This window comes from Zalophus californianus, chromosome 9 (genome assembly GCF_009762305.2).
Source record: "Zalophus californianus isolate mZalCal1 chromosome 9, mZalCal1.pri.v2, whole genome shotgun sequence".
In the NCBI taxonomy this organism is placed as follows: Eukaryota; Metazoa; Chordata; class Mammalia; order Carnivora; family Otariidae; genus Zalophus; species Zalophus californianus.
Window position 1 is genome coordinate 78,624,968 of NC_045603.1, and position 15,256 is coordinate 78,640,223.

The 15,256-nt window shown below is 38.4% G+C and overlaps 2 protein-coding genes across 16 annotated transcripts in view; one reads left to right on the plus strand and one right to left on the minus strand.

Moving 5' to 3' along the window:
- CCDC91 (coiled-coil domain containing 91) overlaps window positions 1-8,230 on the minus strand; it is a 349,923-nt gene extending 341,693 nt beyond the window's left edge. For all 9 annotated transcript variants that reach the window (XR_003519855.2, XM_027593308.2, XM_027593305.2 and 6 more), the window contains exon 1: window positions 8,026-8,230. The gene's annotated coding sequence lies outside the window, so the exon portion shown is untranslated. The remainder of the gene's footprint in view (window positions 1-8,025) is intronic.
- The window catches only part of LOC113921885, a 62,643-nt gene continuing 54,722 nt past the window's right edge, over window positions 7,336-15,256 (plus strand). For 4 of the 7 annotated variants that reach the window (XR_003519860.2, XR_003519857.2, XR_003519858.2 and 1 more), the window contains exons 1-2: window positions 7,336-8,084; window positions 10,196-10,517. Coding sequence is in view for 1 of the 7 variants with exons in the window: in XM_027593315.2 (XP_027449116.1) it covers window positions 7,538-8,084; window positions 10,196-10,239 (591 nt within the window). In the remaining 6 variants the exon portion in view is untranslated. Of the gene's footprint in view, window positions 8,085-10,195; window positions 13,063-13,108; window positions 13,138-15,256 lie in introns of those variants that run through there. The other 3 variants (XR_003519861.2, XR_003519859.2, XM_027593315.2) reach the window with 3 other exon arrangements.

Sequence of the window (15,256 nt, forward strand, 5' to 3'; positions counted from 1 at the left end):
GTTCATTAACTCAATAAATATTAACTAGCACCTTTGATGTTCAAGACCCCTGCTAGGTGCTAAAGATATAATGGTAAGCAAAATTGGTCCTTTCCTCATTGTACTTACAGTCTGGCAAAGAGAAGAGAAATAAGCTGTAAAAACACATGCAACCACATAGGTGTTGCAAAGACTGAGGGGAAAAAGGAATCTGAACTTCTCTGGAAGGTCAGGTAAGGTTTCCTAATAAAGAGAAGCCTTGAGTACTTGCCTCTGAAGCCAGAATGAGTAGGAGGCACTTCCAATTAAATATGGAACACTGAACATCCATGTTTACTACCATTCTCTTCTAAAATGCCACTAAAATGACAGATGCATGAATAGGCAATTCACAGAATTACCCACGTGACCAATAAATATGTGGAAAAATAGTCAATCTCACTAATAATCAGGGACAGAAATATGTTAGTGACAATGAGATTTATACCCATCAGATTAGCAAAAACTACAAAAGTAATTATACCAACTATTGGCAAGGACGAAGAACCACTCTCAGATATTAATAGTGAGAGCAAAATGGGAACAATGGCTTTAGAGAATAATTTAGTAATATCTAACTTGAAGATGTTCTTACCATAAGAACCAGCAAATTCTATGGCAGACCCTAGAAAAATTCCTTCATGTGCATCAGAGAAGATGAAGAAAATTCATTGCCATGTTGAAGTCCATTTAGAGAGAGGAAATTAATAATTAGTAAAAAGCCATTCAAATGATAAAGCGGTGTAAATGAAAAAACTAGTGTCATATGTATTGGCACGGATAAATTTCATAGATGTTTTACTGAGTAAATAAAGGAGATAGCAGCAAAATACATAAAATATTTAACAAAAATATTTAATAAAAAAATTTCATAGACCCACTACCTCACACAATAAACAAAAGTTAACTCAAAATGGATCAATGACGTAAATACAACAACTAAAACTATAAAATTCTTAGAAGAAAACATAGGGGCAAATCTTCATGACCTTCATTTGGCAATGGATTCTTAGATATGACACCAAAAGCACAGGCAACAAAAGAAAAACTCACTAAACTGAATTTAATCAAAATTTAAAACTTCTGTGTATCAAAGGGCATTATCCAGAAACGGAAAACAGGGACTCCTGGGTGGCTCAGTTGGTTAAGCATCTGCCTTCGGCTTAGGTCATGATCTCAAGGTCCTGGGATAGAGCCCAGCATCGGGCTCCCTGCTCAGCGGGGAGACTGCTTCTCCCTCTCCCTCTCTCTGCCCCTTCCCTTGCCTGTTCTCTCTCAAAGAAATAAATAAAAATCTTTTTAAAAAAATCTACAGAATGGGAGAAAACATTAGCAAATCATATATCTAATAAGAGACTAGTATCCAGAATATATAAAGAACTCTTAAAATTCAACAACAAAAAGACAAGCAACCCAGTTTTAAAATCAGTAAAAGAACTGAATAAACACCTCTTCAAGAAAGATATAAAAATAACCAAAAACACTTAAAACATTGCTTAATATCATCATTAGGGAAATACAAATCAAAACCACAATGAGGTAGCAGTTCACATCCACCAGAATGGCTATAACCAAAAAAAAAAAAAAAAAGGAAAATACTAAGTGCTGATAAAGATGTGGAAAAACTGGAACCCTCATACATTGCTGGTAGGAATATAATATATACAACCACTTAGGAAAATAGCTTAGCAATTTCTCAAAATGGTAAACACAGAATTACCACATTAACCAGAAATTCTACTCCTACATATATGCCCAAGAAAATTGAATACAAGTACACAAACAAATACTGGTACACAAACGTTCATAGCAGCACTATTCACAATAGTGAATTAGCACTGAACGCCACTAGTTATACACTTTAAAATGATTAATTCTACGTTATGTGAGTTTCACCTCAATAAAAAAATAATCAAAAAGAAGAGTTTAAAAAAATGTTTGAAAGTGTCCAGTGCAGTACCCGCTACATTACAGATACTTAAAAACAGTGGCTATTATTGCCTCTATTATATATTGCTCTATATATCACAATATATCATTGCAGTAATTGGTCCATAAACACAGGTAGTCACTATATTTGTGATATTGACATAACTGCCTCAATTCCAGGATCTTAACCTCCAAAATTTACTTTCTTACTACAACTTTGTATCCTTCTATTAATAGTAGGCTATCATCCCCACTGAACCTGCCATTCACATCTATTGAAACTGCTAGTATCCCAACCCCTCTTTCTCAGTCTATCAATAACTCCTCCTTTGTAACTCCCAACTTAGTTACTATTGGTAAAGCTTTTGTCTTGATGTCTTCCTTGATCGCTCTTTGTCCTTCTAAATGCCTGTTTCTTTTCCGTATGTCTAACGTGGTGTGTTATACACCAGTAAATACACTCAATAGGTGATAGACAAACCAACCCACAGGCCAATTTTTGGGCTCCCTCAATTGAGACTAACCAATCTGAGGAACAGAAAGAAAACAGAATGAAGAAAAATGAACAGATCCTGAGACCTGTGGGAAACCATCACGCGTGCCAACATACGCACTACGGCAGTCCCAGAAGAGGGAAAGGGGCAGAAAGAATATCTGAAGAAATAATGGCCAAAAACTTCCCAAAGTTTACTTCCCAAAATACACACACACACACACCACCACCACCACCACCACCACCACCAGATGGATTCTGAAACGTTTTATAAAGTGGGAAAAAAGTATATGCTGATTAAAGAATCAGATCCCAGGCTTACGATTGCCAATCCACCACTTGAACAACCTGCTGAATTATCCTGATCAGATGAAAGTAACTATGATGAGAATATCCATGGCCCTTCTATGTGGGAGAAAAAAATCTCCAAAAATTTCATGTATATGTTGTCTCACTTGTTCATAAGATTTTTTACTCTGAAGTAGAACTTTTGATTTTGTAGGAATCACATGATAAAACATTTTGCAATCTGATTAGATTCTAAGTGGTCAGAGGACTTCTCATCAGTCATATGGAAATCACTTTTTATGTTCATGACTGTGACACTGAGAATAACCTGCGGCACTCCTTTCTTCTCCTGTTGGTAACAGGAGAAGCAAGATCATTAAGACCTAACTTTGGAACTACAGAAAATAAACTCAAAGCATCAATGAAGATAAAGTCTCCTACAAAAGATTCTTGCAACAAAAAGTACCACACAAGTACCCTTAACCAATATGACTGGAGGAAAAAAAATCAAATAAACTAAATAAGCAAGAGGCATTTTACAACACCAGTCACTTTAAGCAGAAGCTAGTCCTAAAAAGAAATTAATAAAAAGTACCTCTTCTGCATAACAGACAAAAGAAACCTAAAATACCTAAATGCCTCATGAAAACCATCAGCAGTTAATAAACACGTTTTTCCCATTGTGCAGAAAATAAAATAAATATTCATTTCAATTTGTCTTGTGATTCATGGCAAGTAGCCCATTTAATGCCATTCAGGTATTATAGGCTTATTTTCAATTTTTCATACTTAATTTGGGCAAACTGTGAATATAGGTTATCTTTATCAAATTCATAATTAAAATAATGATACTCTTACTTTTATTAACCATCTTGTATTGATGTCATTTTTTAGTATTATTCATCAAGCCCCTGTCTATCAGTGAAACACATGAAGAGATTAATGGATCTTGCATAATACTGCAACACTGTCTACTACAACTGTAGAAGTTCTGAATTCTCATAATACAGAAGTCAAGCATCTTGAAATGATCATGCAGACCCTCTTACCACAGGATGGACACAACATAAAAGGTGATTTGGCTGGTCTCTCCATTATCTAGGCCTACTTTTGGTAGATGCACATGGTAAATGATAACAAGGCTGGCAAAGGGAAAAGAATGTCATCTCTGAATATCAGGAAAAAGTGATTTCACACTTCACAAAATAGTGGTTCCTTCATTCATATACTTAGTGTATATGACTCTATGTTTGGACTGCATTATGTAAATACCAAAATGTACATATCCTTCTAAGGAAAACAGCTTTACGAGAATTATTACATGCTGCATTTTAAAGTGAGTAGCACCATCTCTATTCTTCATCTATTAAACCTGTAATTTTAAAAAATGCTTTCCCTTTCAAAATTTTAAAAATTGTTATATCCCTTGCTAGTAACATTAAATGTATCCCTAATTCTTTTTTTTTAAACATTTATTTATTTGAGAGACAGAGAGAGAGCACGAGCAGAGAAGAGAGGCAGAGGGAGAGGGAGAAGCAGACTCCCCACTGAGCAGGGAGTCTGACGTGGGCCCTGATCCCAGAACCCTGGGATCATGACGTGAGCTGAAGGCAGACGCTTAACCGACTGAGCCACCCAGGTACCCTTAATGTATCCCTAATTCTTTAATAGGATTCTATGGCATATAGCTAACAAAAGTCTTCTGTCCACTTTTTGAGGATCTGACAGAGAAGGAAAGGAGGTACAGGTAAAGAAATGTCTAAATTTAAAATTTAAAAACATAAAAAGACATAAATTTGGGTAAACATTTTAGAAGTGACTGATACTGTCTCATGTTGAGTTATTAATTTAATGAGTTTATTTTAAGCATCAAAATTAAGAAAGATTCAGAATAAACACAATATATACAAAAAGCTTACAAGAACTTAGTGTTGGTAGTCTATGAATAAAACAAGATTCAGGAAGACCTGTGATCAAACCCCAGCTCTACCACTTACTAATAATGCAAACTTGGGTAAGTTTGCTCACTTGTCTGAGACTCAATTTCCCTGGCTATTAAGTGGGAAAAATACTACCTACCTCAAAAAGTACTGGTTGGAATTCAATAAAACAACATAGAATCTCTACATGATGCTAGACTCAAAGACTACTATAATTTTTATCAAAAGTAGAATGTGAATAGTATTTCACATGACACAAAATGCATCAGGAATTCTATCTAGATCACTGGCAACAAAATAACAATATTGGTGGAAAAATCATTTAATTATTTTAGACTCTAAACCTATAAAAGAAATGGTTTGAACTAGACATGACTTTCTAAAATTCTAGAATTCTACCTTAAAGTGATGCCCAGAAATTTTGCTCCAAAATTTACTACAATAAATAACCCAGAGGAAAAATTCTAAGAACATCAAATGAAACAGGCAGTGTATATTAAGAATCTGAAAAAATTTCATGCACTTTGAGTAATAACCACATTTTTAAAAATCAATTAAAAGAATCTTACCAGAGTTATGTACAAAAAAGATGTTTAATGTTAATTCTAATTGGGAAAACAAGTATCTTAACTATAAATCAAGAACTTACAAATCAAGTTCTCAAAAAATTCATGACATAGTAAGCCCTTACAATGCTGAGTGAAAAGGGAAAAATATAAAACAATATTTACAGTTCTATTTTTTTAAATGTTTGTAAAATAAAAAGAAAAACCAGCAAAATATTAGCAGAGGTTATCTCATATTAACAGAAATGGGTTAGCTTTTTTCCAATGGATTATTTCCCAATTTTCTTCCACACAACTATGATTTCCACAATGAAAAAAAAACACAATAGTCATTCATATTAAAAAAAAAAAAAAAAACCTCTCAGCAAACTAGAAGCTAAGAAAACTTCCCCAAGCTGATGAAAACTGTTTACAAAAAACCTACAGCTAATTATTTAATGGTAAAAGACTGCATGCCTTACCCACCAAGATAAAAAACAAGGCAAGGAGGCCTGCTCTTACATGTCCTATTCAACAGCATACTGGAGGTCCTAGCCAGTGCAGTCAGACAAGAAAATTAAATACAGCTGACCCTTGAAGAACTCAAGGGTTAGGGGTGCCAACCCCCTCATGTCAAAAATCTGCATATAACTTCTGATCGAATGATAATTTTAATTATAAATTATATAGTTCAATAAACCTAAATTTTAAAGGACATAGGACATGCCCTTTTGAAAAATAAACGTCAGATTAAATGAGCTATACCCATCTCACTGGGTTTGGGGATAGGGGAGACTGAGAAAACCAAAATAACCTTAGAAATACTGCAAATCAAAAAAAAAAAAACTTATCCTCAAGATTTATCTGTAAGAAGAAATAGACACTGATATAAAGAATTAATCTAAAGAGAGTTGCCTTTTTCATTAAGTTCCGGTTGTTTGGACAGAAAGTAACAAAATCTGATGAGCTTACAAGAAAGACCAAAAGTCACAAGGAACAGGCTGATAAAGGAGCACTGTGGTTATGAGCCAGAATTTGGAAACAAGTTACCTAAGGCTCCCCTTCCAATTTACTAATGTCAATACTCTCATCCAGTCCAATGCACTGCCACCCCAAATTCTATTAAAAGAAATATAATAAACCTTCAAATAGCTTTCTTTATTTATACCAATCCTACATACTTTAAAAATCATTCATCTACAGCTAGGGGTACAAGATAAAAATGCCTCTTACTAGGCAAATTCCTATTTATCCACTTAACCTCCAGATCAGCTAATTCCTTTTCTTTTTACTGTCACCAAAAAAAAATATTAAATAAGTGCTGTCCCTCTGTGATGTCTCTGCAGTTTCTTTCTGACTGGTATTAAGTATTAAGATGATTACAAAAAGCTCTAAGAAGTTTTGAGCTTATGACTCCAATGAGAAGATACATTTTTCCATGTCATAAAAGGGGTAAATTGTAACTTCCATCACTGTTTATGTTTATTCCATTTGGCTTATACTGTTGCTAGGATACCAATTCATAGTAAGATTTCCAAGCCCACAGAACAACTTTCCTAGCCAGTCAACTTTGTAACCAGGGCGATTGTGGACTACACAATTTTCTGGCTCGCCAGCACCACACAGGTGCACTCTCCCTGACATCCCCCGTGCTCCATTTACCTAACAGGTACAGTAAGCATTGCCAATTCCTTCACTGCAACAGAAATTGTAGCACAGGGCAAACAGGATGATTAGAAGCGTAGGGCTCTCTGATGTCAGAGAACAAAGTGAATCTACTGTCACTCCCTGTTCTCCCACCCAGCTAAATATTCTGGGTATTTTGCCTTTAAACCGTAGGGTGAAATGTTAGACCACTCCAATCACTCCACCAACGAACATGCAAACACTACTCCCAAAAGCCATCACCCAACTACCGCCCGGATAAATATTCAGAGAGGAAGGTGGCATCAGTATCTGTACAGTTCGGAAAGGAAGGGAAGGAAAGGAGTCGGAATTCTTAAGGGGCCGCTGAGTCACCTACAGCTGTGGCCAGGACTTCACCCTCCAGGAAATCAGGCTCTGCCCCAACTCCCACCACGGAAGCGAGTGAGAGAGACAGCAGCAACATCACCCTACCAAAAAAACATCCAGCACCGCTTTTAATAGTGTTACCACTCCTTAAAGTGAAGCCAGAAATAGGTTTCATGTCCAAAGCTTTCCACCACAGTACACACCATTGGCAGATGAAGAAACATCTTTATTGTGGGGAAAGGGGGCGCACTTAGAGGGATGAACGATGCCTCACCACTTGGAAAGTTACTGGGTCCGGCCTTAATCCCAAAATGCCACTTGCATTGCAACATGTGGCCCAGGGTTACAAAAGAAATGTGGCTGACGGGCGTTGCAGACGGACGTTACGCCGGTGTACAAAGCAAAGCAGAGGGGGAAACATAAATCAGGCGCCATCGGTGAAAACCCGGCAAGGATCTAAGTCTCCGTTCGGTGGGAGGTTCGGTGACACAATAATCACGTGTACTGTCCGTAGACGTTCGGAAATATTCGATTCTGGAACGTGCAGGGGCCGAAACCAGCCGGCAGAGCAAGTACCGGTCGGCACCAGCGGCCGGGTTAGCGCGGTTCCGTTCCAGCCCGAGGCGGGTCACGCCTCCGACTCCCGGTCCCGGCGACCTCCGGGGGCGAAGCCGGAGCCGGCGCGAGGCGGAAGCCTGGCCGCGCTCCCCGCCCGCGCCCAGGCCGCCTCCGGGTGCACCGCCGGCCTCGCGCGGCCCCGGCCCCCAGACCCAGGCCCGGAAGGCGAGCATCGATTTACCTGCTCCCCGCTCTGGCTGCCGCCGCCGCCGCCGCCACGCCGCTCACCCACACTGCCAGGTGAGCCACCCAGCACACGGCCCCTCACGCGCACACCCGGGGCACGACCCCAAACCCGTTGGGGGGGGCACCGCGACCCCAGCCACACAAGTTGGGATAGCCCACGCACCACCCGGCTTCGAACACCTCTGCCCCCGGAAGTTGATTTCCTCCAAAGCCCGCCCAAAGCTGCGGCTGTCACTCAACGCCAACACGCGCGTCACGTGGCCCGAGCTGAGGTGGCGGGGGGCATCTTCGGAGCCACGCCTCCAATCGCTTGACTAGTCCCCGGAGGTTGCCTTATGAAAAGGGATAACGCAGGAGCTACCTCCTGTTAGTTATAAGTTCTCGTTCCTCGTGAGTGGCAGACCCAGTTTCTATGCCTAATGCATGCAAATAAAACCATCCCCAAAATGATACTCCCATCTGGGATTCTGTAGGATTGTTCCTGAGAAGAGCCACGCCTGATCTTTTCACCACTTCCAGGCAGAATTCAGTAAAAACGAATTTAGCCAAATGCCTGACAGGTAGTAAGTGCTCAAGAAACAGTTGACTGGACAACTATTCCATTTCATCTTTGCGTATCTGAACTCTCAAGCGCGGTAATGTACCTAAGCCCAGAGCCTCTCCAAGACCATAGGACATCAGTCAAAGACTGCTCAAGAATTATTTTTGTACTTGACCCCTACTCCAGATTATAGCAATTTATACATGCCATCTCTGTTTCAGAGACAGTTTATTTTCAACTGCCAAGCCACCCACTTTTTGCCAAGCCTTCAAATAATGTCTCCTGAAGAAAAAGAAAAGAGAATGACATAACTATCAGGGTTTTATTTGAAACGAAGCATGATTATATAGGTTTTTTGTTGTTGTTGTTCATTTCAAGGTGTCAGTAACTGTTAAAGAGAAACAGTCAAATAGCTGGTCACCTGTTAAAGATTCTTCCGTCTTTGACAGGGGAGGGATTTGAGGACCGTTCATTTAACAATTTTTTATTAAATGTATACTTGGCCCGCTGGCAATGAGAAAATGGACCGGATACATTGAAGATGTTTGCCTTCAAGGAGTTTAGAGTTTAGTGAGAGTGAGAAAGACTGACAAGTAATCTGGGAATGTTGATCATAAGTCTCTGGAATATTCCCACCATCGTATAACAGGCATTCTTTAAAATTTTGGATATTTTTCTCATCTTTCCACTGAACAAAATTGGTTCAAGCCTTTAATAATCTCTGCTGTGTACTGAATGTGGAAAATGTCAGCAAGTAATCCTAACAATTCTCCAGTTACTGCAGGCTTATGTGGTTAGTGAGTAGCTCCAATATTGAGCACAAATGTCACTCTTCTACACCCACTTTTTCTGTCCACCATCGTCCTGTGCACAGTGAACAGGTTTCTGTTATAGCAAATATGATACTTCCTTACCCAAATTTATTTACCTATCTACTATACCACTAAGACCGCTTTTCATTTGTATCTCTCTCTCAATCTACTTCTCATTTGTCTTCATATATGCAGCAATATCACAGTATTTAGTGATTAGAAGGTATTCAATGAATTGTGCAACCATCACATTAAAAGGATATCTCATACCCTTTGTCAGTCACTCCCCATTCCTCCTATTTCCTGCCCCTTTGGCCTAGACAAGCACTAATTCACTTTATGTCTTTAGATTTGCCTATTCTGGACATTTCACATGAATGCAATCATGCAATATGTAGTCTTTTCTGGCTGGCTTCCTTCACTTTGCATCATGTTTTCAAAGTTCATTTATCCATACATCAGTTGGTGGACATTTGGGTTGTTTCCACTTTTTGGCTATTAGGAATAATGCTTCTATGAACATTCATAGGAAGCATTTATTGTGTCAAGATAACATTTTCATGGGTATATATACCTAGGAGTGGAATTGCTGTGTCATATGCTAATTCTATGTTTAACCTTTTGAGAAACTGCCAGACTGTTTTCCAAAGTAGCAGTATACTAGCAATGTGTGAAGGTCCTAATTTCTCCATAGTGCCTCTTATCTCCTTAGAACTTAAGTTTATTAGAACTGATGGCTCTATTACTTGTCAGGGTATTTTTCATAAGCCATCTTGTATTATTATTTATCTTTGTTATGTATGTATCTGCAGGCTGCAGGCCCATTACCCTAATAGACTGTGACCTTCTGAGCTGAGAAACATGGTTCCTTGCCCTCAAGAGGATCAAGTTTGGAGAAAGACATAAACAATCAAATAGAGTAATAACAAGCACTGAAATCAAGTTTATTTTTAAAATATGGAGGAGGAGCATCTTATTCAACCTCCATTAAACAGGAAGTACTTCTCATAAAATGTAAAGCTCAAGATGAATCTTGAAGGATCAGTAGGAATTGGCCAAGCTAAGAAACAAAGTATGTTCCAGACAAAGGCATAGGTACCTTGGTATGTATCTCCTTGCCTATGAACTGTGGAGGTAAGTATAGTGTGTAGGTAGGTATAGTAGAAGCAAAGGTGGTGATGTGTGGGAGTGTGGCGGGAGAAGTGTGACCTGTAGATAGGGTCAAGATGGATGGAGAGTAATGGATTATTTAAGTGAGGTTGGGGGGAATTACTTCAGCAGCAGTGCACGGGATGGATTATTAGATAGGGAACAGGTTTTTCTCTGGAAAAACAGAGAAGCCAGTTAGAAGACTGATAAAATAACTAGGGTGAAGAATTATGGAAGCCTGAGTTGAGGTGGTAGGTAGCCATGAGATTGGCAAAAAGGATTTGAAAGCAAAAATATAGGCAAGAACTGAAGATGTATTCCAGATTTCCGATGCTATTCAAAGAGGTAGGGGATTCAGGAAGAAGGTGATACACTTGCTGATAAGAATAATGAAACACTACCACTTACTACTATTGAAGTTGATATGCTGTTGCAGTCACCCACAGAAATGAGATGGATGCCCACCTAAAATTTGGTTCATATTTCAAGATTTCTGATACCATGCCTGCACCAAGAGGGTATAAGAAGGTCTATTAGTCACATAATGAGACTTTCTAGGAAGAGCAAGGCAGGCTTCCCAAACAAGTCCAAGATGTCTGGGATGGGGTACAGGGAGGTTGGGAGAAACACTGGCCCTTACGGTTTTTATGGTGGCTAGGGCCATGATACTGGGGTGAAAATTCCTCCACAGGAGCCAGGGCTTGTGTGGCCTGAATTACCACTGGCACCAAAGAAGGGAGCACCCAAGCTTTCTTATCAGCATCCTCAGATATGAGGCAAGAGGGAACGATGACGGCTTGAAAGTTGTCAACCGTTAAACATCAATTAGGGAATCAGAGTCTTTATTACCTATGTTTAGGGTTAGGTTTCGTTTTGTTTACTCTGACAAGAAAATAATATAATTTTTATGTCTTTATATGCTTTGAAAATGATTGTAGTGGACACTTGCCTTCTCAAAATTTGTTCCACTCTTCCCATATTGTGCAGCACACACCTGAGCAGTTTGGGTTGAATTAACCTCACCCTTATCCCAAAGTTAATCCAATCAGGTTAATCCTGACCCATGATGTTCCCTTGGCCACAAATGGTTTGGGATTGAGCGCCAGTCTTAGAACTTTTGCCCCAAAATTGTGTGATGTGGCTCCCTTTCTCCCTCTTGATGTGAATGAGAAAAGGATATGATCCTTGTTGCTGAAGGCAGTCATCTTTTGACCAAGAAAATGAAAGAGAAATGGAGCTGAAACCCTAATCAAATAAACAAAGATCTATACCATTGTATATAAGCAAAAGGATGTAAAGTAAAAACTGTGAAATTTTTAAATAAGCATTTTTCTGGCCCCTTTCTCCTCCTGTACTACATTGTTCCATTATGTGAGCCTTCAAATCAAATCAACATAGAGTTTGACTTTTTTTGCTACTGATCCTCAGTATCAAATACTGAGTAGTGTATTAAATGTAGGTTAAGTCGATTTGAATTTTAAAATGTGCACATATGTGTTACTTACCTTACTTTATACTCTAATGGTTGTCAGTTGCCATAATCTAGAATTTGCACTTTAGATGTATTCAGCTGGCGTTTAATCAGAAAGTCTGCATTCCAAACATAGCAACAATAAATGCTTCTGGTGTCATTATCTTCCATTAACACCTGAGGCTTTGCTAATCACTGGACCTTATAAATGGGTTTTCATAAGTGAAACTATGGGTTTTCTGTTAGTGTAATGACTCTCATTGAGGAACCAGTGGTGTTCATGATATATAGATTGAATAAAATATTTCAGAGATAATCCCTACCTTGCATGACCAAGGTTATAAAAAGTAAACTCTGTAGTCTGCATTTTTAGGAACAGCACCATTCTGACCTCAAACAAAAATGTCTAAACTCCTAATACTCTTCAGTATGCCAAAGATGGAACAGTTTAATTTCTGCTTAACTAAAGGGAGAATCATGTTCATTATGGAGGTGACTGCAGACATCATGTTAATTATGGAGATAAGGAATAAATTATTTGTGCCTTTTCCTCCCCACTGCAAGTTCATATTCAGAATATTCCCAACACAGACACCATTAAACTGAGATCTCAGGATGGGCCATTAAATTTAGACTGGCAGAGTATGAAGGGCTACTAGGAAAGAGAAATTCCAAGATACAAAAGTTGGACTACAGATGGTCTCTGGCCATTGTCACTTTCCTATAGAAGTAACAATAAGGAAATAGTTCAAAAACCTAATATGAATGGGAAAATATATTTATTGTTAAATAAACCTCAAGCCTGACTGATAACAACTTGTGACTATTTAATCTGAAGACAATCCTCAGACTTCTACATTCAAACTAATAGGAAATGAGCTGCCAAAATAGTGTAACCTCTTAAAAAGAGGATCTTCCCCAGTGACCAGCTCCGATGGGGCCATAAAGGACACTGAGAGCAAAACAGTACCTGTCCAGAGAACCCATACCCCTGCCATCAGGAGTCCTCACTATTCCTGTCTGCAGAATATGACAAGGATCAGTGACTACTATGTAATGTTTCCAGATATACTCTTTTTTAAAAAATTTTTTATTTATTTGACAGAGAGAGACACAGCAAGAGAGGGAACACAAGCAGAGGGAATGGGAGAGGGAGAAGCAGGTTTCCCATGGAGCAGGGAGCCCGATGCAGGGCTCGATCACAGGACCCCGGGATCATGACCTGAGCCGAAGGCAGACGCTTAACGACTGAGCCCCCCAGGAGCCCTCCAGATATACTCTTTATAATTGGAAGTTTTCATTGCAATTACTTTGTCCTTTCTCTTCCATTGCATTTTGCACTTGTTGGGAGTAGGTAACTTGTCACTGGTTGCTAGAACATAAGGAAATCCAGATGAAGCTAAAACACTTTGGAGAGACAGAAAGAAGATGTTCAATAATTACAGTAACTAATTACAGTGTTTGGTCAGAAAAGGGTCAATGGACATGGTAGTTGTTATCCAAACATGAATTTCACTCTTTCCCCATTGTGTAGTATTCAGGTATATTGGGTAAGATTAGCCCTAAACTTTTCTAATGTTATCCCTAATCAGTTCAAGCCAGAGGTTACACCCAACCATGCCACAGTTAGGGGGGAGTTACCCTAACCATAAGAATCAAGGATCATCCAACAAGCACAAAACTCAGGACCATTGTTCAGTGGTTGTTAGAAGGAACTCTCTATCTTCCTGAGGATGTAAGTGAAGAAGGATATAATTCCTACTGCTTTTAACAGTCATCCTGTGACCATGAAGGAAAACAGTCTGAGGATAAAAGCAGATACAGATTGTAGAACAAAGCTGATCTAATTCAGAGAAATGGAGCTGAAGCTTTGATTAACTCAGCTCTAAAGTTTCTCTCACCTCCATGGGACTTTCCATTTATTATTTAATCCAGTTTGAATTAGGTTTTCCCAAGTGTTTTAACTCGTAGAAGGATTTTGTATCTCTAGCTTCATATTAAATGTCAGAAAATGAGTTGTCATTTTCCTAAAATGGAAAAGAACTTTTCCGCCTTCTTTCCTTTCCCTTTGTCAATGTTTTCATGCCAGAGTGAGATTGAAAATGATATACTGTCCCTCAGAGCAGTTCTTTAAGATTCATATGATACTCAGCTTTCACATTAAACCAATGGAAACTACTTCAAATATGTATTTGTAACATTACACATAATAGATGGAAAAAATAAACTGTGAAAGTCTTTAATAAGCACCTTACTGCCCCCTCCTCTAATCAGGTCTTCTTTGACTTCTATGCAGCATCTAATCCATTTATGAAATTTCCATTATATAGGAGATACATGATCCCTAACCTCACAATCATTTGCACATTGTCATTAGCCACCATTTTGGTTTGCACATTTTGACTTGATTAATAACTGGGCAAGAATCATTCCCTTAATGTCTAAAAAGCTTTTGCAAAAAAAAAAAAATGCTTTTGTACAGCAAAGGAAACCATCAACAAATTGAAAAGGCAACCTACTGAATGGGAGAGGATATTTGCAAGTGATATATCTAATAAAGAGTTAATATCCAAAATATATAAAGAACTTAATACAACTGAACACCAAAAAATATGATTGACAAATGAGCAGAGGACCTGATTAGATATTTTTTCAGAGACATACAGATGTCCAACAGACATATGAAAAAGTGTTCAACATCACCAATCTTCAGGGAAAATTGTGAATCAAAACTATAATGAAATATCACTTCACACCTATCAGAATGGCTAGTATCAAAAAGATAAGAAATAACAAGTGTTGGTGAGGATGTGGAGAAAAGAAACCTTCATGTACTCTTGATGGGAAAGTAAATTGGTACAGCCACTGTGGAAAATAGTATGGAGGTTCCTTAAAAAGTTAAAAAAAAGAAGTACAACATAATCCAGCAATTCCACTTCTGGGTAGCTGAAAAAAAAAAAAAAACAGAAACACTAATTGGAAAAGATATATGTAGCCCCACTTTGTTGCAGCATTATCTACAATGGCCAAGATGTGGAAACAACCTAAGTGTCCATAAATAGATGAATGGATAAAGAAGATGTGATATACATATACAATGGAATATTACTCAACCATAAAAAAGAATGAGATCTTGCTATTTGCACCAACATGGATAGACTTAGAAGGCATTATGCTAAATGAAATAAAACAGAAAAAGACAAATATCATATGATTTCACTTATATATGGAATCTAAAAAACAAAACAAACAC